The sequence below is a fragment of the Bufo gargarizans genome, chromosome 1 (assembly GCF_014858855.1).
Source record: "Bufo gargarizans isolate SCDJY-AF-19 chromosome 1, ASM1485885v1, whole genome shotgun sequence".
Taxonomy (NCBI): domain Eukaryota; kingdom Metazoa; phylum Chordata; class Amphibia; order Anura; family Bufonidae; genus Bufo; species Bufo gargarizans.
Genome location: NC_058080.1, coordinates 714820132 through 714842026, shown reverse-complemented (window position 1 = coordinate 714842026; position 21895 = coordinate 714820132). Strand labels below are relative to the sequence as shown.

Below are 21895 nucleotides of genomic sequence, written 5' to 3'. Positions count from 1 at the left end.
CTTAAGCAGCAACTTTTCCAATTTCCAATATTTATGTAATTCTCAAAACTTTGGGCCACGACAGTACACAACCTTGAACCCAAACCTGAACTTCAATGAAGAAGTTTGGGTCTGGGTACTACATTAAGTTTTTTATCACACGCGTGCAAAACGCATTGCACCCGCGCGATAAAAACTGAACAACGGAACGCAATCTCAGTCAAATCCGACTGAAATCGCGTACCTACTCGCGCGGGTTTGCCACAATGCACCCGGGACGCATCCTGAGCCAAAACGTGACGCCCGTGTAAAAGAGGCCTTAAACTTTAAATCACAAGGTACCACTTGGAACCGAACCCGAGTTCGGGAAACGGTTTTTAACAGTAGAAATTCATTTTTGAAGTTATTACTCCATGTCTCACAAGACTTCGCAAAGTAATAACTTCGGCTCATCTGAGCCAATACATTCTGATACGGTACAGAGCGCTCGCTCCGTACAGTATTCAAACAAAGTTTCATGCGAATCGACTTCGGATGTTAGTGGTGTCACACACAGCTTTTTGTGGCAGTTAAGCTAAAGTCAGAAGTGGGTTGGAAGGAAATGAGAACTACAAAGGAAGGATTTCTACTTTTCCTTCCTGCCGGATTTATTTCTGGCTTTGGTTGAAAAAAACTGCATAAAAACTAATACAAGGGGAACAAAGCATAGACGCAATTTGATTAGAATGACAGAAGAATCCAGCACTGATCGGACGCAGTCCTAGGCAGAATGCACAGCTACATTCAGAGATCTCCTCTCTAATTGGAATCATTCTCTTTCCTTATCTTTTCCGTTCAGCTCAGACCACCATGACGCTTCTTCCAGCTACGACTCATCTCTAAAGTTTGCTGTCCACTGTCCCCGATTTCAACACTACAGAGATAATAGCAACACAAATATAGTTACCTGAAATATAAAAGTACATGATACAAGACGGCAAGTGCTGTGGCAAATGTTTTGTTAGCGACTCCTCTAACCACGGCCATTCCCCGCCCAATCTGGTAATTTGCACTGCACCTATAGCCGGGTGCCCCCTCATGTATACTGGGAAGTAGACTGGTAAACGGGCCGACCCTCCAGTAATTTTGTAAATTCGGGTTATAAATGTCTTCTACTTTGACCAACATAAAAGACAGAGGGTTAATGGGGTCTCAATTAGACGCTCCCATGCTCCCTACAATCCGCCTCAGTTTTCAATTGCATGTGGAAAGCAATGCTAGGCTGGGGATCTACATGAGACCCATCGGCGATCGGCCTATCACAGGGATCAGCATCCTTCTGAAACTACAACTCCCAGCTTGGTGGATAGAAGGACCAGGCTCTTGTATTTCAACATGCCCCATCCCTTTGTTTTCAAGGGAGACAGTCTACCACTAGATGGCTTGTTGCCCTCTTCCTATTGAGGACACATGCATGCTCAACCTAACAAACCATGCATGTGTATTGAATACCAGGCGACTTACACCTGAGCGGCTGGACAGGGAACTGGTCAACAACCCCATCTACGATCCATCTGATCTGCAGCCTGGGCTTGGACAAGCCACATAAATAATCAGTGAACACAGGCAGAGGATGACTGTACAGGCCAGGGATGCCAGTATTGGACTGTGGGGGTCATCTAATGGGCCATTGCAGCCATACTACAGCCGCCCTAGAAGCAGAATGTGCAGAGGGCCGCGCATGCGCAATGAGAGCATTGAGCCGCTCCCAGCATTCGATTCTTCCTCAACCAACATGGCCGGCCGTATAGAACGCTACGCTACACCACGTGACGATCTTTGAGCGCTGATTGGCCGGCGGACTGTCTCGTGCCGTGACGCAAGCAGCGGCGGGAGTTCGAGGTGCCAGCAGAGGAGAGATGGACGAGAAGAGTACGAAGGTAAACACCAGGCGAGGGGAGGTGTCCTGCTGTGGGACTACAGGTCCCAGCCAGTCTATTGCTGTCGGAGCCTGAACAGAATGACTGTGTTAAGTAAACATAGGAATACAATGGGTGTCTCTACCATGACACGTCTCCTATATTGCTGCACACTGCGGTATTGAAGGGGTAAATTAATGGCACTGCTGGTCAGTGGTGATAAAGGGGTTAATATATTATCTCTAATGGCTGGATGTAGTCAGGGATTATATTGTAGGACAGGGATCAGCTGCTGTTTTGAAACTACAACTCCCACCATCCTCCTTTCACTTCTGTGGGAGTTACAAGAACAGCTGAGTAAATGTGCATGCTGGGTGTTGTAGTTTCACAGCAGCTGCAGTGCCAGTGTAGTAGGATTACAGTGGATCGCCCCCCTGGGGAACTGGCTGTTTCTCTGCGGGCCCCAGGGGGCGATTCAGTACAAAGTTCCCAAGTTTTGCAACTTTCTAAAGTACTTTAGTTTTTGAAGGATTTCAATACCACTGCTTTCTGTCAGTGAATATGACCAGTCTTGCTTTATATCCAGAGCCTGTACACACCTAATTTTTGCATTAGATGGACCCCATGGATTTATAGGTCTGTGGTCTGTCAAGGTTCCCGTCCCTTTGGTGGCATCAGTAGTGCAGCATGCAGCGCTCATCTTGCCTTGGAAATGAAGGAATCCTTGACAGGACCCTGAAGTGCTCAATTATAAGTCCATGGTGTCCTTCAGCTGCCACATTGATGCAATGTAAAAAAATAAAAGCATGATGTCAGCGCAACAGCCGTGTACAAAAGCTACAACCCTAGTGTGACCAGAGCCCAGTGCTACAATGGTATCCAGTGTAGACCGTCCGCTATCATTATGGTCTCCAGACTGATATATTGTATCCAGTGTAGACCGTCCGCTATCATTATGGTCTCCAGACTCATACATTGTATCCAGTGTAGACCGTCCGCTATCATTATGGTCTCCAGACTGATATATTGTATCCAGTGTAGACCGTCCGCTATCATTATGGTCTCCAGACTCATACATTGTATCCAGTGTAGACCGTCCGCTATCATTATGGTCTCCAGACTCATACATTGTATCCAGTGTAGACCGTCCGCTATCATTATGGTCTCCAGACTCATACATTGTATCCAGTGTAGACCGTCCGCTATCATTATGGTCTCCAGACTGATACATGATATCCAGTGTAGACCGTCCGCTATAATTACGGTCTCCAGACTGATACATTATATCTAGTGTTGAGCGAACTTGTGTTTTAAGTTTGGCGTCTAAATTCGGGTTATCGAAGTATCCCGTTATGGATTCCGCTTCCACGGACCATAACGGAATTTAGAATCCATAACGGGATATTTCGATAACCTGAACTCGAACTTTAGACGCCGAACTTAAAGGGATTCTGTCATGAGAAATTGGTCCTATAAACTAAACCTATGGCGATGTCCCTTGTAAAACACTGAATCCTTATAACACAGTCTGTAATAGGGCAGTCAGTGGAGGTCCGAGTGAAGTGCGCCGGCCGGCGCATGCGCACTTCGCTAAACGAGGCCGCTGCCAGTAGGTTATACCTAGTGCGCACGCGCGGGATCTGGCTGAATCGAGCGGATGTACGAGAGGCGGTGTTAAACTGAGGTAGGCGGATCGAAAGAAAGGGAGGACGGTGGTTTCAGCATTGAAGGCGGCGCTGGGCACCGATGGATGCAGCCGGGCACCTTTCACCATGAGACGTCCCCTTGGACACATTTCGAAGTGATTGACAGGTGATATAAACGTCTTTTTTATGAATATAGAGCCACAGGGGCATTTAATAAACTCACTTTAGGATTCAGTGTTTTACAAGGGACATCGCCATATGTTTAGCTTATAGGACCAATTTCTCATGACAGAATCCCTTTAAAACACAAGTTCGCTCAACACTAATTATATCCAAGGGCTGTTCACTCTGCTCCTACAATTCATGGTAATGCCAGGGCCAGTGAACAAATGCCACTGCGTAGTACCCATCAGACCCCTGAGCAGCACTAAATATCACAATGCAGCACAACATACGTCCCCACAAGCGCCAGTCTTCCAACAACCCTCCATTGTGCCCCCACACAGTAAGAACACCACCTTTGTGCCCTTTGCAGATAGTTGTCCCACTTTGTGCCCTTAAAATTAATAATTCCCTTATTTTTTGCCCTGACAATTTATAGTGCCCCCTAAAGTAGTAATACCCCCTGCAGTCTGCAGAGACCGACCTTGGGGCGGTATGCAGCAGCGAGCGTATTGCGAGACGGAAACTTTCTCCTGCTTAAAGGTGTGATGGGCAGAGGTTTGGGGCAGATCCCGAGTCCTGGCAGTGCCACGAGCCTCACACTGTGACAGGAGAGAGGTCTGGGTTGCCGGATCGTTCATATGATCATATGTCTAAACTGAACAGAGGTGAAAAAAAATACCTGAGCTGTAAGAAATAGATTGGATGTTTTTATTTTCAGGCTCTGGATTTGAAGAAGAATGTTTCCATTCACTGACAGATATCGAAAATAGAGATTTAATGGGGTTGTCCAGGATTGACATGTTTTATTTTTTTTATTCTACCCCCACCCTGCCTGACCTGTATAGAGGACTATACTTACCTGCTCTCCACATGTAAACCTCCGGCACGGACGGGGTCACGTGCGCTGCTGCAGTCAACGACTAGGCTTATTGCTGACACATCCCTGATGCCACTTGGGCGTATAAAACTAGTGATTGGCGGCAGTGGTGCACGTGTCCCAGTTTGTGCCGGAAGTGGAAATACAGGGACTGAAGTGCAGTGAAGACAGACCAGGACCCATGGAGCCGAGCTGTGGGGAGCAGGTAAGTATTCTTCTCTTCACAGGTCCGGAGGGTGGAATTTACAAATAATGTCAATCCCGGACAAATGCTTTAAAATTGTGGTTTTTTTTGTTTGTTTTTTTTTGTATCTGAGCAGATTATCCTGTGGCTGAAAAAAATATTTGGTGATAAGGTGCTGCCACCCTACGAAGTGAACACCCGCACGGTGGATCTGCTCTACCAGCTGGCGGAGTGGAACGAAGCTCGAGATAAAGACTTAACCCTCGTCTTGGAGGACCAGAAACTGAAGACTGCCGAGATCAAAGCTGAAGGTGGCTACCACACTGGTTGTACCGAGCATTTAGTGGAGAGTCCCATTAAGACGCCCCCTGTATATATGGCCTTGAGGACATATGGAGCTCTTAGAAGGGATCCGAGGGACAGCAAGAGTGGAGTAAAATATCAGACTACACAGGGACTGTTTGTAGCTTGACTATGGAAACAGATAGGTCTGCAAGGGAACTGTGTACACAAAACGGTTGATTTTCTAATCTTAAAGGGGTGGGCTCATCGCACACCTTGATGGCATATCGCTAGGATATGACATCAATGTCGGGTGCAGGTCCCACCTCTGGGATCCACTCCTATCTCCATAACGGGACCCCTGAAGTAAAGGAAAGCCCACCATGCATGCACAGCGCACTCTCCATTCATCGCTACGTGAGCTCTGAAAATAGATGAGCGAGCGTGCTCTCATAGCTGTGAATGGAGTGTAGCCGGCATCCGCACTTCAGGGGCCCCATTCTGAAGGTAGGAGTTGGGGACCCACACTTATCTGACATCGATAATACCATCAATGTCTGAAATGAGCCAACCCCTTTAAATTCAGTCGATCAGTAAAACAAGGTTGCAATAGTATCCATATAATTTTTAAAGGGATTGTCAATTAGGGCAGATGGACATCGCGTCACGTATACAGTCAGGTCCATATATATTTGGACAGAGACGACATTTTTCTCATTTTTGTTCTGTACATTACCACAATGGATTTTGAACAAAACTATTCAGATGCAGTTGAAGTTCAGACTTTCAGCTTTAATTCAGTAGGTTGAACAAAATGATTACATAAAAATGTAAGGAACTAAAGCATTTTTTAAACTCAATCCCTTCATTTTAGAGGCTCAAAAGTAATCGGACAACTTAAATCATTGTAAATAAAATGTTAATTTCTTATACTTGGTTAAAAACCCTTTGTTGGCAATGACTGCCTGAAGTCTTGAACTCATGGACATCACCGGACGCTGTGTTTCCTTCTTTTTAGGCTCCATTCAGACATCCCTAGAATGGGTCCACATGCGTTCCGCAATTATCCGGAACGGGTGCGGACCCATTCATTCTCTATGGGGCCAGAAGAGATGCGTAGAGCACACTATGTGCTCTCGGCATCTGCATTTCCAGAGCGCGCCCCCGATCTTCCGGTCCGCGGCTCTGCAAGAAAATAGAGCATGTCCTATTCTTGTCCGCTGACAAAAATAGGCATTTCTATGGGGGTGCCGGCCGGGTGTATTGCGGATCCGCAATGCTCTAAGCTCGTGTGAATGGACCCTTAATGCTCGGCCAGGCCTTTACTGCAGCGGTTTTCAGTTGCTGTTTGTTTGTGGACCTTTCTGTCTAAAGTTTAGTCTTTAACAAGTGAAATGCTCTATTGGGTTCAGATCAGATGACTGACTTGGCCATTCAAGAATATTCCACTTCTTTGCTTTAGTAAACTCCTGGGTTGCTTTGGCTTTATGTTTTGGGTCATTGTCATCTGTATTATGAAACAGTTTGGCTGGATTTGAGCGCAGAATGTCTCTGAAAACCCCAGAATTCATCCAACTGCTTCTGTCCTGTGTCACATCATCAATAAACACTAGGGCCCCGGGGCCACTGGCAGCCATGCATGCCCAAGCCATCACACTGCCTCCGCCGTGTTTTACAGATGACGTGGTATGCTTTGGATCATGAGCTGTACCAGGCCTTCGCCATACCTAATTCTTTACATCATTCTGGTAGAGGTTGATCTTGGTTTCATCTGTCCAAAGAATGTTCTTCCAGAAGTGTGCTGGTTTTTTAAGATGTTTTTTTTTTTTTAGCAAAGTCCAATCTAGTCTTCTTATTCTTGAGGCTGATGAGTGGCTTGCACTGTCCAGTGAACCCTCTGTATTTCCTTTATACAGTCTTCTCTTTATGGTAGATTTGGATATTGATTCACCTATATCCTGGAGAGTGTTGCTCACTTGGTTGGCTGTTGTGAAGGGGTTTCTCTTCACCGTGGTAATTATTCAGTGATCATCCACCACTGTTGTGTTCCGTGGGCGTCCAAGTCTTTTTGCATTGTTGAGGTCACCAGTGCTTTCTTTCTCAGGATGTACCAAACTGTAGATTTTGCCACTCCTAATAGTGTAGCAATTTCTCGGATGGGTTTTTTCTGTTTTCGCAGATGAAGGATGGCTTGTTTCCCCTGCATCGAGAGCTCCTTTGACTGCATGTTTACTTCTCAGCAAAATCTTCAAAATGCAAGCACCACACCTCAAATCAACTCCAGGCCTTTTATGTGCTTAATTGAGAATAAAATAAAGAAGGAATTGCCCCACACCTGTCCATGAAACAGCCTTTGAGTCAATTGTCCAATTACTTTTGGTTCCTTTAAAAACAGGGTGCCACATGTAAAGGAGCTCACACTCCTAAACCCTTCATCCAATTTTAATGTGGATACCCTCAAATGAAAGCTAAAAGTCTAGACTTTATGTCCATGTCCATGTCCATTATCGAACTATAACTTGAATATGTTTTAGTAAACAGGTAATAAAAACTAAATTTGTGTCAGTGTCCAAATTATATATATATATATATATATGTGTGTGTATATATATATATATATATATATGGACCTAACTGTGGATCTGGTGCATAGTTTCTGTAAGATCTGTGTTTTCTTCCTACAGCCGCATACCTCCAGGAGCTGCTCACAGATAGTCTGGGTCCCTCCTATACTAACCTGTCTCGTATGGGCAACACTTACCTGAATCAGCTGGTTGACAGCTGCTTGGCACTAGAGATAAAGGATTCGTCACTGGGCAGGTACAAGGATTATTTCTGGAGGAGGCCTGTGCTATGGTTGTGCTCATATTATTGGGTTTTAAAGGAAATCTGTCACCAGGATAATCGCTACTGAAGTAAAGCCATGGCCTAATAGCACTTAGTACCTTATTTCCAGATGTGCCTTTGTTCCAGCAATAGATGTTTTCTAGCTTCTGAAAATCCAGTGTATTTGGTATGCAAATGAGCCAGTAAGGTGCCCAGAGGGGCGTCACTCTTGCAGGAAGGAGCCCAGGCACGCCCTCGTGCTGGGAGCAGTTCCTTGCTTTACTGCAGTGCTGTGCGAAACTTTTAAATTCTCCACAACTTCCACCTATATGCACACTGTCTTCATCCAGTAACGTACAACATAGCAATAGATTATAGCTTGATGATGTAAAATTAGCGCTGGGGTTTCTTGTACTGGACAACTGACGTCCTTCATGTTGTGTCTTCCTAGTTATATTCCTGCTGTCAATGAGCTGAGTGCTGAGCTGGTGATGACTGAAGCCAGTAATCAAGAGCTGGAATCAGAACTGAGAAATCTGAGGAAGAAATTAACCGATGCTCTGGTGCTGGAAAAAACCCTGGAACAGTAAGTACCGACGGGTGGTGTCCATACTGTAAGTCCCAGTGCAACACTGTACACAGAGTACAGTCTGTCAGTCATATGTGGGAATTGTACGTGGAGTTACCCTTTTGTTTTTTTTAAATTTAATATTAAGGGATCTTAAAAAAGCGGAGGAGCAGTGCAGTATGGAGAAGGCCAAAGCAGAAGTAAAAGCTCAGAATCTGAAAAAACTGAAGGCTAAATCCGAGGAATATAAATACATGATGCAGACCGCTAAGGTTAGTGTGCTTCACAGTAATGAATGTCCGCTCCGAAACAGCCCCCCAAACTAGAGTAAACTGCGTATAAGTGACGCAGAGTCCATTTATGTAATTCTCATCTTCATACTCGTTTACACTATACACTGCCTAGTCTAGTTTGGGGGGTATTTTGGAGCTGACAGATGCCCTTTAAAAGGAGTCATCCCACAAAGTGTGGTACATCTAAGGCCTTGTTCACATTTCCGTGTCAGTGTCATGTCCGTGAAAAAAGCGTACATGTTTCATCCGTGAAGGATGTGTGGTTGGTCCGTGTGTCATCCGTAATACACAGAAGTTGCTTCGCTGAAAAATTAATTTTTAAGAATCTCCTGTTAGTCTTCAGTGAAAAACGTACACAACACCGATGCCATCCACGTTGTGTCCGTGATTTTCACTGACCCATAGACTTCAATGGGCGTGCTTGGTCCGCATCACAAATCAAAGTAGTGCATGTCTCCATGATTTTTTCTACTGACCCTCGGTCAGTAATAAAAATACTGAAATGTGAGCAGGCACACTTAAATCAATGGGTACGTGTGCTGTCCGTGGAAAATGCGGACAGCACACGTCAGTGAAAAACAGAAATGTAAACGAGGCCTAAGGCATACGCATAATTCAAAGTTTTAAAGGGAAACGGTCATCCCTGGGGACCACGGGCGGCAGGAATTCCCAAATAGGCTTTCCCATTTACTCTGAGAAGATATAGTTTAAAAAATGAGCTGGGAACAAGGTGAAGAGTCCTCTGGGCGGCTTCTTTATGTCCTGCACGACTTGTTTTCTAAGGCTTTCCCTATCTGCAAATACGGAGAGATCTGTAAGTCAAGCTGAGCAGGGTCAGTAGACGCTGCACAATGGCAGTGATTTATTACTGTCTGAAAGCTAGACCACACGGACAGAAACTGCACCACATGCATCATACTACGTGCGTCACTGTGATAAATTTAGTAGTCTTGATAGAAACGTCACCGTTCTCTTTCTTGCGTCACCTAACTGACTGACTTACTTTTCACCAATATTTTGCTCCAAAATATGGAGTGGGGCTCCAACTCTTAGCACCCCGATCGAGCAGCTGTTAGGAGTGCTGCAGCCTCCTCCTAGGCCTGTGACATCACGCCCATCAATGACATGACCTTTGTGTAACACAGTCCTCTTCAAGTGAATGGGATTGAGCTGCCATACCAAGTGCAGCCACAATACAATATATGGCGCTGTGCTTGGTCTACTGAGATTTGCGGGGGTGCTGGTGGAGTTTGGTACTCCAGTTATCAGATATTGATGAGCTATCCTGAGGATAGATTATCAGTATTTAACTCATACAAAACCACTTTAAAGGCGTTTTCTCCTTTCCCCATATTGATGACCTCATAATTATAATCGGGAGGGGGAGGGGGGGGGGGGAGCAGTTCTGACACCCTGCCAATCAGCTTTTTGAAGAGAATGCAGCACTCATGCGAGTGGTGCGTAGGGTTGGGCGATATACCGGTGTTCACGATATACCGCGGTATTAAAAAACTGCAATATGGCGATATCGCTGTTTTCTAATTACTGCTGTATTTTGTGACGCTGACCGCTTCTAAATCTGTTTCCGCCCACCCCTGCACCTTGCATAGCGCTGAGTAGTGAGTACAAACACATTACTTCCACTGGCTCCTTCTTGCTCCGCCTCTCTTAGTCAAGTCTCCAGACTCCACCCACCATCTGACATCACCGTTGTGGCTGCCCCCATACAGTGTAACGTCTCCTTGTGGCTGCCCCCATACAGTGTAACGTCTCCTTGTGGCTGCCCCCATACAGTGTAACGTCTCCTTGTGGCTGCCCCCATACAGTGTAACGTCTCCTTGTGGCTGCCCCCATACAGTGTAACGTCTCCTTGTGGCTGCCCCCATACAGTGTAACGTCTCCTTGTGGCTGCCACCCATACAGTGTAACGTCTCCTTGTGGCTGCCACCCATACAGTGTAACGTCTCCTTGTGGCTGCCACCCATACAGTGTAACGTCTCCTTGTGGCTGCCACCCATACAGTGTAACGTCTCCATGTGGCTGCCCCCCATACAGTGTAACGTCTCCTTTTGTTTTTTTCTTTTAAACGGGTATCTATCGCGATATATATCGTTATCACGATATATTTCTTAAAGGGTTTCTACCACTTCAGTTTGACCAAATTAGCTTTCAGACACTAGCGATCTGCTAGTGTCTGATCTCCATAACCATGCAATTCTTAGAGCTTTGTGTGGAGCCGTTTCATTAAAAAACTAACTTTTATTCCTATGCAAATGAGCCTACGGGGGGCGTCTTTTCAGCACCTAGAGGCTCGGTCTACTCACACTGTATGCCCGCCCATCTCGACTTGAATGCCTGCCTCCATCACAGCCATCGGACAAATTCACGCGCCTGCGCCGTTCACTTCTGTCTTCGGCACAGGCGCAGTGAGTGAAGGCCGCTCTCCTGATGCCGGCTTCCTCACTGTGACGTAGTCGGCGCAGGCGCAGTGAGGAATCCGGCACCAGGAGCGTATAATTTACTCACTGCGCCTGCGCCGATGACAGAAGTGAACGGCGCAGGCGCGTGAATTCGTCCGATGGCTGTGATGGAGGCAGGCGTTGAAGACGAGATGGGCGGGCATACAGTGTGAGTAGACCGAGCCTCTAGGTGCTGAAAAGACGCCCCCATAGCACCTAGAGGCTCATTTGCATAGGAATAAAAGTTAGTTTTTTAATGAAACGGCTCCACACAAAGCTCTAAGAATTGCATGGTTATGGAGATCAGACACTAGCAGATCGCTAGTGTCTGAAAGCTAATTTGGTCAAACTGAAGTGGTAGAAACCCTTTAATATCGTTATCGTCTGAATATTTTTGATATCGCCCAACCCTAGCGGTGCGTTCTCTTCACTGTTTACCTGCTTGCTGTCGGCATTGCATTGAATGGAAAGGAGCAGTTGTAGTTACACTCTGTCCAATTTAAGTGAATAGGACGGAAGAGCTGTAATTACACCTCTGCAATGTCGACCGAGCAGGTAAACATTGGAGAGAAGGCAGCGCTCACAGGAGTGCTGCGTTCTCTTCAAACACCTGATAGGCAGAGGTAGCGGGATTTGAGCCCCCGCCAATCTGATATTGATAACCTAAGGCTACTTTCACACTAGCTTTTAAGTTTTGCGGTATTGAGTTCCCTCTTAGGGGCTCAATACCGGAAAAAAACGCTTCAGTTTTGTCCCTATTCATTGTCAATAGGGACAAAACTGATCTGAACAGAATGAAATGCTCCAAAATGCATTCCGCTCCGTTTAGTTGCGTTTCCAGACCGGAGAGCAAACCGCAACATGTTGTTGTATTTTGCTTTCTATCCTGGGAAACTGATCAAGACTGATCCGTCATGACCCCCAATGCAAGTCAATGGGGATGGATCTGTTTTCTCTGACACAATAGAAAAGGGATAATTTCAGTGGAGTTCATGACGGACCCGTCTTGGCTATGTTAAAGATAATACAACCGGATCCGTTCATAACGCTTGCAGACGGTTGTATTATCAGTAACAGAAGCGTTTTTGCTGAACCCTGTCGGATCCAGCAATAACACTAGTGTGAAAGTAGCCTTAGTCACGGAAAACGCATGCGTTTTTAAAAAGCAACACAACAGCTATGTGTAACCCCAGCCAAGACTTCATTTAGCCGTGCACTTTTTCCGGGTAGTTTTCTGTGTCTAAAACACGTAATAGATCTGGTGTGAAGCATGTACTCCAGTGTTTTTTATCCATGTTTTCTTTACTAAATCCTCCCCTTGAATATTCTTTATAGGACAGCCCCTCTAAGATGTAAGAGGTACGCGAGTCCCTATTAGACGTATGCACCGTGCTATACCTGGTGTAGGGGCAGAGGTTGCAACATGCCGGCCATCAAAATTCTGCTTCAGTCCTGCACCATCAGTTGCCTTGGGTCTGTGTGGGCCTGGCTGTTGTGACGTTGCCTCCCTAATAGCCTAATGGTAATGTCCTCTATGGTCACCTCTTCTAATTTCTGCAGGCCGCTGTGATGCTTCATCCATAATAATGTAACTATGGTTGCAAGTGATACCTCAATGATCCCCCGCCATTCCCATTTTGATGATTCATGGGTTCCCTGCCGGCCTTTACTTCCTGGCCCCTCCTGACATGCAGGTTCTTTGCTGAGGAATTGGTGTTTTTCTTTAACAAATCGACCTTGTCTGGACAACGCCTTTAAATTTTGGTCAACTAAAAATATTAAATTTTTCTTTCAAATCTCTTTTTATTGAGAAGTAAAAATCAAACCGATGTGGTCCAGCTAAATGGAAACGGAAAACTAGAGCGTCAATGGGCTCAGCCATACAATAGACAATGGCTCAATGATAAACCAGAAACAAAGTAATAGAAAAAGAGTAAGGGGGGGGGGGGATGGGTGTCACCTCCCTGGGTTTGGCACAAGCATAACATACTCAGGTAAAAGGGGGCCAAGATATTGAGCAAGTAGTATGCTTTAGCCCTTAGATCAGGGATGCTCAACCTGCGGCCCTCCAGCTGTTGTAAAACTACAACTCCCATCATGCCCTGCTGTAAGCTGATAGGTGTAGGCTGTCTGGGCATGCTGGGAGTTGTAGTTTTGCAACAGCTGGAGGGCCGCAGGTTGGGCATCCCTGCCTTAGATATTAGTTAGAAAAAGACCATATTGGCACAAGAGAGTGCCTCCTCCATGGCAGCATGAAAGGAAGTATCCCCACTGAGCCTCCCTATCCCAAAAGGCCCTACAGGGACTCTGTAATTTCAAAATCCTACTGTGTTGTCTCCTCTCCCACCTAGCAAGTTCTTCAAGCACCTGATCCACCTTGTCCGTCCGTTGGTCTATTGTACAAATGTTTAATTTTTAAATGTATGCACCTATATATAACAATTCTGTCCTTTCTTTTGTAGGATCAGCTGTCGTCAGCAGGGATGGAGGACTCATTAACCCATCGATCTCTTGTGTCTTTGTCTGAGGCTGGTATTTTTTTATTGCTGATATTATCATAGTTCACTACAGTCCTTATCATGTCATTTACTGACTAAACCTCTGTTCTGATCCCCCACAGACACTGATGGAACTGAAAGAGCAATCCACAGCTACAAAGGAAAAGCTTAAATCTTACCTGGACCTGGCACCTGTAAGAACTTAAGAGTCACTGTATTTTCACACAATTTAATTTCATTAAGTAGAGAATAGTGTAAATATCAAATTTTTAAATCATTGCATTTAAAAAATCTGCCTGCATTCACCTGATAAAAAAAAGCTGTAAAGTCTCGGCCACTAGGGGTCTCCCTTTCACTTAAGTTGCTGTCCACTGCCTGTTGTCAGGCAAGATCCGTCCCTGGTACCAGAGACGCAGAAGACGGATGAGAGGAATTGGGGACACGACAGCTCTAGCTGAGATCGCGAGCCTGAAAAACTGCTGCTAAACTGCTTCCATATTCACAGGAGCGTCATGTGTGCCTGCAAGTGTGATTGCCCCCTCCTTATCTGTTCTGTGAGCGCTGAAGATGAAAACAAACATAGTGGGAAGTAAGGGAAAGGACATCACAGCAGTACAGTGCTGCAGATTTTACAGAAGGGATATGCCTCCATCTTCTGAGTGAAATGCATCTAGCTGTGCAGCTGAAACAGGGAATAATATGGCTGAAGACTTTAGGGAAGCCCCCAAAAAACCTGTTCCTTCACAGTTCTGATTGTAAAAAGAAGCAAAGCCATTATGCAAACTGTTTTTGAAAACAGGTACACTTTAACCGCTTGCCGCCACGCTAACGCCGAAAGGCGTCATCGCGACGGCTCTCCCAGGTCACACTAACGCCAATAGGCGTCATCTCGCGTGAGCCGAGATTTCCTGTGAACGCGCGCACACAGGCGCGCGCGTTCACAGGAACGGAAGGTAAGCGAGTGGATCTCCAGCCTGCCAGCGGCGATCGCTCGCTGGCAGGCTGGAGATGTGATTTTTTTAACCCCTAACAGGTATATTAGATGCTGTTTTGATAACAGCGTCTAATATACCTGCTACCTGGTCCTCTGGTGGTCCCTTTTGTTTGGATCGACCACCAGAGGTCACAGGCAGCTCAGTAAAGTAGCACCAAACACCACTACACTACACTATACCCCCCCCCCGTCACTTATTAACCCTTGATCACCCCATATAGACTCCCTGATCACCCCCTGTCATTGATCACCCCCCTGTCATTGATCACCCCCCTGTAAGGCTCCATTCAGACGTCCGTATGATTTTTACGGATCCACTGATACATGGATCGGATCCGCAAAACACATGCGGACGTCTGAATGGAGCCTTACAGGGGGGTGATCAATGACAGAGGGGTGATCACCCATATAGACTCCCTGATCACCTCCGTCATTGATCACCCCCCTGTAAGGCTCCATTCAGACGTCTGTATGTGTTTTACGGATCCACGCATCTATGGATCGGATCCGCAAAACACATACGGACGTCTGAATGGAGCCTTACAGGGGGGTGATCAGTGACAGGGGGGTGATCACCCCATATACACTCCCTGATCACCCCCTGTCATTGATCACCCCCCTGTAAGGCTCCATTCAGACGCCTGTATGTGTTTTACGGATCCACGCATCCATGGATCGGATCCGTAAAACGTATACGGACGTCTGAATGGAGCCTTACAGGGGGGTGATCAGGGAGTCTATATGGGATGATCACCCCCCTGTAAGGCTCCATTCAGACGTCTGCATGTGTTTTACGGATCCACGCATCCATGGATGGAGCCTTACAGGGGGGTGATCATCCCATATAGACTCCCTGATCACCCCCCTGTAAGGCTCCATTCAGACGTCCGTATGTGTTTTGCGGTTCCGATCCTTGGATCCGTAAAAAACATATGGACGTCTGAATGGAGCCTTTCAGAGGGGTGATCAGTGACAGGGGGGTGATCACCCCATATACACTCCCTGATCACCCCCCTGTCATTGATCACCCCCTGTAAGGCTCCATTCAGAATTTTTTTGGGCCCAAGTTAGCGGAAATATTATTATTATTTTTTTTCTTACAAAGTCTCATATTCCACTAACTTGTGTCAAAAAATAAAATCTCACATGAACTCACCATAGCCCTCACGGAATCCAAATGCGTAACATTTTTTAGACATTTATATTCCAGACTTCTTCTCACTCTTTAGGGCCCCTAAAATGCCAGGGCAGTATAAATACCCCACATGTGACCCCATTTCGGAAAGAAGACACCCCAAGGTATTCCGTGAGGGGCATATTGAGTCCATGAAAGATTTAATTTTTTGTCCCAAGTTAGCGGAAAGGGAGACTTTGTGAGAAAAAATAAATAAAATTTCCGCTAACTTGTGCCAAAAATAAAAATTTCTATGAACTCGCCATGCCCCTCATTGAATACCTTGGGGTGTCTTCTTTCCAAAATGGGGTCACATGTGGGGTATTTATACTGCCCTGGCATTTTAGGGGCCCGAAAGCGTGAGAATAAGTCTGGGATCCAAATGTCTAAAAATGCCCCCCTAAAAGGAATTTGGGCCCCTTTGCGCATCTAGGCTGCAAAAAAGTGTCACACATCTGGTATCGCCGTACTCAGGAGAAGTTAGGCAATGTGTTTTGGGGTGTCATTTTACATATACCCATGCTGGGTGAGAGAAATATCTTGGTCAAATGCCAACTTTGTATAAAAAAAATGGGAAAAGTTGTCTTTTGCAGAGATATTTCTCTCACCCAGCATGGGTATATGTAAAATGACACCCCAAAACACATTCCCCAACTTCTCCTGAGTACGGCGATACCAGATGTGTGTCACTTTTTTGCAGCCAAGGTGGGCAAAGGGGCACACATTCCAAAGAGCACCTTTCGGATTTCACAGGTCATTTTTTACAGATTTTGATTTCAAACTACTTACCACACATTAGGGCCCCTAGAATGCCAGGGCAGTATAACTACCCCACAAGTGACCCCATTTTGGAAAGAAGACACCCCAAGGTATTCCGTGAGGGGCATGGCGAGTTTTTAGAATTTTTTTATTTTTTGTCACAAGTTAGCGGAAAATGATGATTTTTTTTTTTCTTACAAAGTCTCATATTCCACTAACTTGTGACAAAAAATAAAAAATTCCAGGAACTCGCCATGCCCCTCACGGAATACCTTGGGGTGTCTTCTTTCCAAAATGGGGTCACTTGTGGGGTAGTTATACTCCCCTGGCAATTTAGGGGCCCAAATGTGTGAGAAGTACTTTGCAATCAAAATGTGTAAAAAAATGGCCTGCAAAATCCGAAAGGTGCACTTTGGAATATGTGCCCCTTTGCCCACCTAGGCTGCAAAAAAGTGTCACACATGTGGTATCGCCGTACTCAGGAGAAGTTGGGCAATGTGTTTTGGGGTGTCATTTTACATATACCCATGCTGGGTGAGATAAATATCTTGGTCAAATGCCAACTTTGTATAAAAAAAAATGGGAAAAGTTGTCTTTTGCCAAGATATTTCTCTCACCCATCATGGGTATATGTAAAATGACACCCCAAAACACATTCCCCAACTTCTCCTGAGTACGGCGATGCCAGATGTGTCACACTTTTTTGCCGCCTAGGTGGGCAAAGGGGCCCACATTCCAAAGAGCACCTTTCGGATTTCACAGACCATTTTTTACACATTTTGATTTCAAACTACTAACCACACATTAGGGCCCCTAGAATGCCAGGGCAGTATAACTACGCCACAAGTGACCCCATTTTGGAAAGAAGACACCCCAAGGTATTTCGTGATGGGCATGGCGAGTTCATGGAAGTTTTTATTTTTTGTCACAAGTTAGTGGAATATGAGACTTTGTAAGGAAAAAAAGAAAAAAAAAGAAAAATCATCATTTTCCGCTGACTTGTGACAAAAAATAAAAAGTTCTATGAACTCACTATGCCCATCAGTGAATACCTTAGGGTGTCTACTTTCCGAAATGGGGTCATTTGTGGGGTTTTTCTACTGTCTGGGCATTGTAGAACCTCAGGAAACATGACAGGTGCTCAGAAAGTCAGAGCTGCTTCAAAAAGCGGAAATTCACATTTTTGTACCATAGTTTGTAAACGCTATAACTTTTACCCAAACCATTTTTTTTTTTTTTACCCAAACATTTTTTTTTAACATAGACATGTAGAACAATAAATTTAGCGAAAAATTTATATATGGATGTCGTTTTTTTTGCAAAATTTTACAACTGAAAGTGAAAAATGTCATTTTTTGGCAAAAAAATCGTAAAATTTCGATTAATAACAAAAAAGTTAAAATGTCAGCAGCAATGAAATACCACCAAATGAAAGCTCTATTAGTGAGAAGAAAAGGAGGTAAAATTAATTTGGGTGGTAAGTTGCATGACCGAGCGATAAACCGCTAAATTTGTGGAGTGCCGATTTGTAAAAAAGGGCCTGGTCACTAGGGGGGTATAAACCTGTGGTCCTTAAGTGGTTAAGGGAAAATCACACTGTGTGGGGGTAACGAGATCATCCTGCTACGAGGGGGGCACTTAGGGGACATCCTACTGTATAAAAAGTGCTTTAGTACCCCTGATCTAGGGGATGAATGAAAGCAAATCTACATAACCATGTACCAAAATCTGGTGAAAAGTTTTCTTAGACTAGTGATGCATTGAAAGAGGGGAATATTTGTGCCCGTTTCACATACTTCTAGGCGCTATTTTGGGCAACAAAAAAGAAATAGGGCAGCATTATAAGCGTATGGAAGTGACGTCACAGTTTATCTTGTGCTGCTGGTCTGAGAGACCCACAGTCAGCTACGCAGTACTGTAAAGAATGGGGGCAACACAGAAGTGCTCCTTAAATTGCTATTGCATTGATTCTACCGTAACCAGTTATCAGATTTGACTTCTCTCTGTAATACAGAATCCATCCCTGGTGAAAGTCAAGATTGAAGAAGCAAAGAGAGAGCTTGTAAGTACTAGAGTGAGATCTAGATGTGAAAAGTTCTCTGTTCCGTGCAATAAAGTGATGATCAGAAATCGCATTATAATGGACGACATTGCTCACAGCTTTGGGGTAGATTAAAGGGGTTACCCGAGACTACTTGCCTGGCTCCCCGCTGCTTCTCCCAATGTGTGGATGAAAACATCCAGATTCGGGGGTGGGGGGGCAGCCAATTGCAGGCGGTGACGGGGACGAGCCTCCCTAGCATCGCCTGCCATTCACTGCTCTCCCCCCCAAACACCGGATGTTTTCATCCGTGCATGGGGAGAAGGAGTGCGGGGACCAGGAGTGGCGTGGGGAGCCAGGTCAGTAGATTCAGTGTGAGGGGCCCGGGCATATGGGGGACATTTTTTAGTCTCTGATAACACCTTTAATATTGTCTAAGTTTTAGACTAGCCAGTTTGATGCACCAAATTTATTTAATGCTAAACTGCTGAAAGTGCTATATAGGGGACGAGGAGAGCAGGACCAACACCTTTTTATAGAGCTTTTATCATCAGAAGCAGTGTGAATATGAAGTTTTATTCTATCTGGGTCTACTTCCAAAAGTGTCCAGGAGGCGGAGCTTCATTGTGAAGCGCTGTCTGGAGAGGGGCTCCGGTGAGTGCTGCAGTGTCCTCAAACAGCTGATCGGCCGGGGACCTGAGGACATGTTATCAGTATTAAGCACCCGGAAAACCCCTTTACTGATACATTAGAGCTACCTCAAAATGGTATTTTTTTTATTTTGGCCCAAAAATTTAGGGGGCAGCAGTATGAGAAAACAATGCTATTGTTTTAAGGTTTTGTGTTTATGGTGTCTACTGTGTGGTATAAGTGACATGTTAGCTTAATTCTGTGTGTTAGTAGGATTACAGAAATATCAAATTTATACTGTTTTTGTCATGTAATTTTTTAAAAGCAGTAAAACATAACAAAAATTTTAAAAACATGTTTGCATTATTAGATTCTGACACCCAGAACTTTTTTTTTTTTTTCCTTAGCTTTACTGCAATAGAGCTGTGTGAATTTTTATTTAATTTTTTTGCGGGGTGATCTGTGGGATACATGACCTTTTTGATAATTTTTTTTAAAATTAATTTTCTCTTTTGTCAAGCAAGGTGACCAAATATATATGAAAATATTTGCGTTATATATTTTACATTTTAAAAACTTTATTCAATTGTTTTGCACAATTTTCTTTGGGAGACTTGAACCTGTGAACCTTCTGTATTACTGTGGATAGGCAGGGTTTAATACCATGGCAGGCCTGGGGGCCTTCAGAAGACACGGCTGCCATAACAACTACTCGGCACCCTGCAGTTGCATTCATGGGGTGCCGAATGGAGGGCAGAGGGATCTCCCTCCTTCTTTCTAACCCCTCACATGCTGCAGTCGCTATGGACCAGAGCTTCGGAGGGGTTAAACTGCAGAGGGAACTCCCATCCTGGCAGTGAAAGCATGGTGCCAGCTGTATATTTGGCAGCTGGCACCTGCAAGCAGTGGCAGGCCCAACTCCTGAGTCTGTCTCCATTCAAAGTTGATAAAGAAGAAAACAGCAGTGGCCTGTGTCTGGCCATCCAGTAGAGTATGACTGGCAGCATGCTTTACTGCAGCGATCTGACCCCACAGCTTCAGCTGACATTCCACTCATGTATGAGGACTTAATACTTCATATTTGATGTAAACTGTATTGGAGAATGGTGTTTTCAGCCTTTCTCGAACATCATAATCTTCTTACATTGGTGTTATTGACATTTTTTTTTAAATCTTTTTTGTAGCAAGCGACTGAGGCCGAGCTGAACACGAAGGTGGACATGATGGAGTTTGTGTTACCGGAGCAGAACAGACGGATAACATGAAGCTCTTAATAAAGAACTGTACATACGGATCCCAGCCCCTGCTACAGATTGTCTTGCCTAGTAGATAAGTCTACTGCCTATCACAGGCATCGCCATTCTTCCAGAAGCCCATTTGCCAAATACAAGTGGTCGGCGGGGGGTATCACGGAGGGGAATAGGCAGCAAGGGGTATGTCAAATAAATTTTTGCAACTATCAGGTCAGCAGCACGCTCACATGGGCAAAATATAAAATGTATTTGTTGTGGAATCTGCAGCAGAAATCTAAGGCTGACCCTTGCATTTCTGCCATGGTTTTGCAGTCTGCATGCGCAGTATTTGCCCCATTCTATGGGCCTGATCCATCTGCCGGTAAATGCTCCGAAAATAAAAATAAAAAATGATCATGCGGTCAGCCCTAGTTCTATTTCTAATATAGAGGCTCCTGTTTCTAGGATTTCTTCCGATGGAAAGCGGTTGGAAAATAGATTTGTAGAAGATTGTATTTTCTGTATCATTGTCTGTGTTTATTAAATTTGTACCACGTGTAATATACGGAGATCATTTCCTGCACTGATACATTGTAGCAAAATCTCAATAAAGAAAAGAGATTTATGATACTGATGTATTTACCTCGCCAAGGAAGGATTCAATTGTAGTACACCCGAACAGATGATTGGCTGGTGGCGTCGGACCCCACCGCTCAGCTAGGGATGGCCTATCCTGAGGATAGGCTATGACAGTATAGCCTGGACAACCCCTTTAAGGCATCCACAATATTTCATTGCAACCCCACCCCATGTGAGACCTCCCTGGTGTCAATGGTTTCACTCACTGCTCATAAGAGATAAATTCACATGCGGCAGATTTGTCGCAAACATCTCCTACATGTGAATGCAGATATCCAAGCCTGCGCTGCCACAAACAGCCCCTTCAGATGAACAGAACCAATTTTAAGTCTTCAAAATTTGTTCAACAAATCTGGTAATTCCACTTGCGTTAACGTGTGGAGTGAGCCACAGATTTCATGCATTGCAATGAATGAAGTCCTCGGTGAAACTCCACAGCTTTTCGGCACCAGATATGATATGAGCAACATGCCTTGAATCTGTGCCAGAGTTTTATGGGGCTTGGCTGTGTGGGACTTACTTAATCGATGACCTATCTGTGGTATAGGTTCTCTATCAGATCAGTGGAGAGGGTCTGACTTCCAGCCCTCACACTGATCAGCTCCATCCACTGTATGGTGGCTGCGCCTGGTTACTGCGGCAGCTCTCTCATTCACCTGAATAGGAGCAGTGCTGCGGTAACCAGGCTCAATGCCACTGCAAAAAATAAATAAAAAGTAATTGTCATTATTTCAAGCATCAATTTACTCCT

The 21895-nt window shown here is 45.0% G+C and overlaps 1 protein-coding gene across 1 annotated transcript; it reads left to right on the top strand.

The window, feature by feature from the left end:
* The first annotated feature begins 1821 nt into the window (after nt 1-1821).
* Nucleotides 1822-21135, top strand: HAUS1 (HAUS augmin like complex subunit 1). The gene is made up of 9 exons (XM_044292632.1): nt 1822-1898; nt 4886-5060; nt 7716-7851; nt 8309-8443; nt 8574-8697; nt 13640-13705; nt 13798-13869; nt 18617-18664; nt 20458-21135. The coding sequence occupies exons 1-9, from the start codon at nt 1878-1880 to the stop codon at nt 20536-20538; spliced, it is 858 nt and encodes a 285-aa protein (XP_044148567.1). The 5' UTR covers nt 1822-1877; the 3' UTR covers nt 20539-21135.
* Nucleotides 21136-21895: the final 760 nt, after the last annotated feature.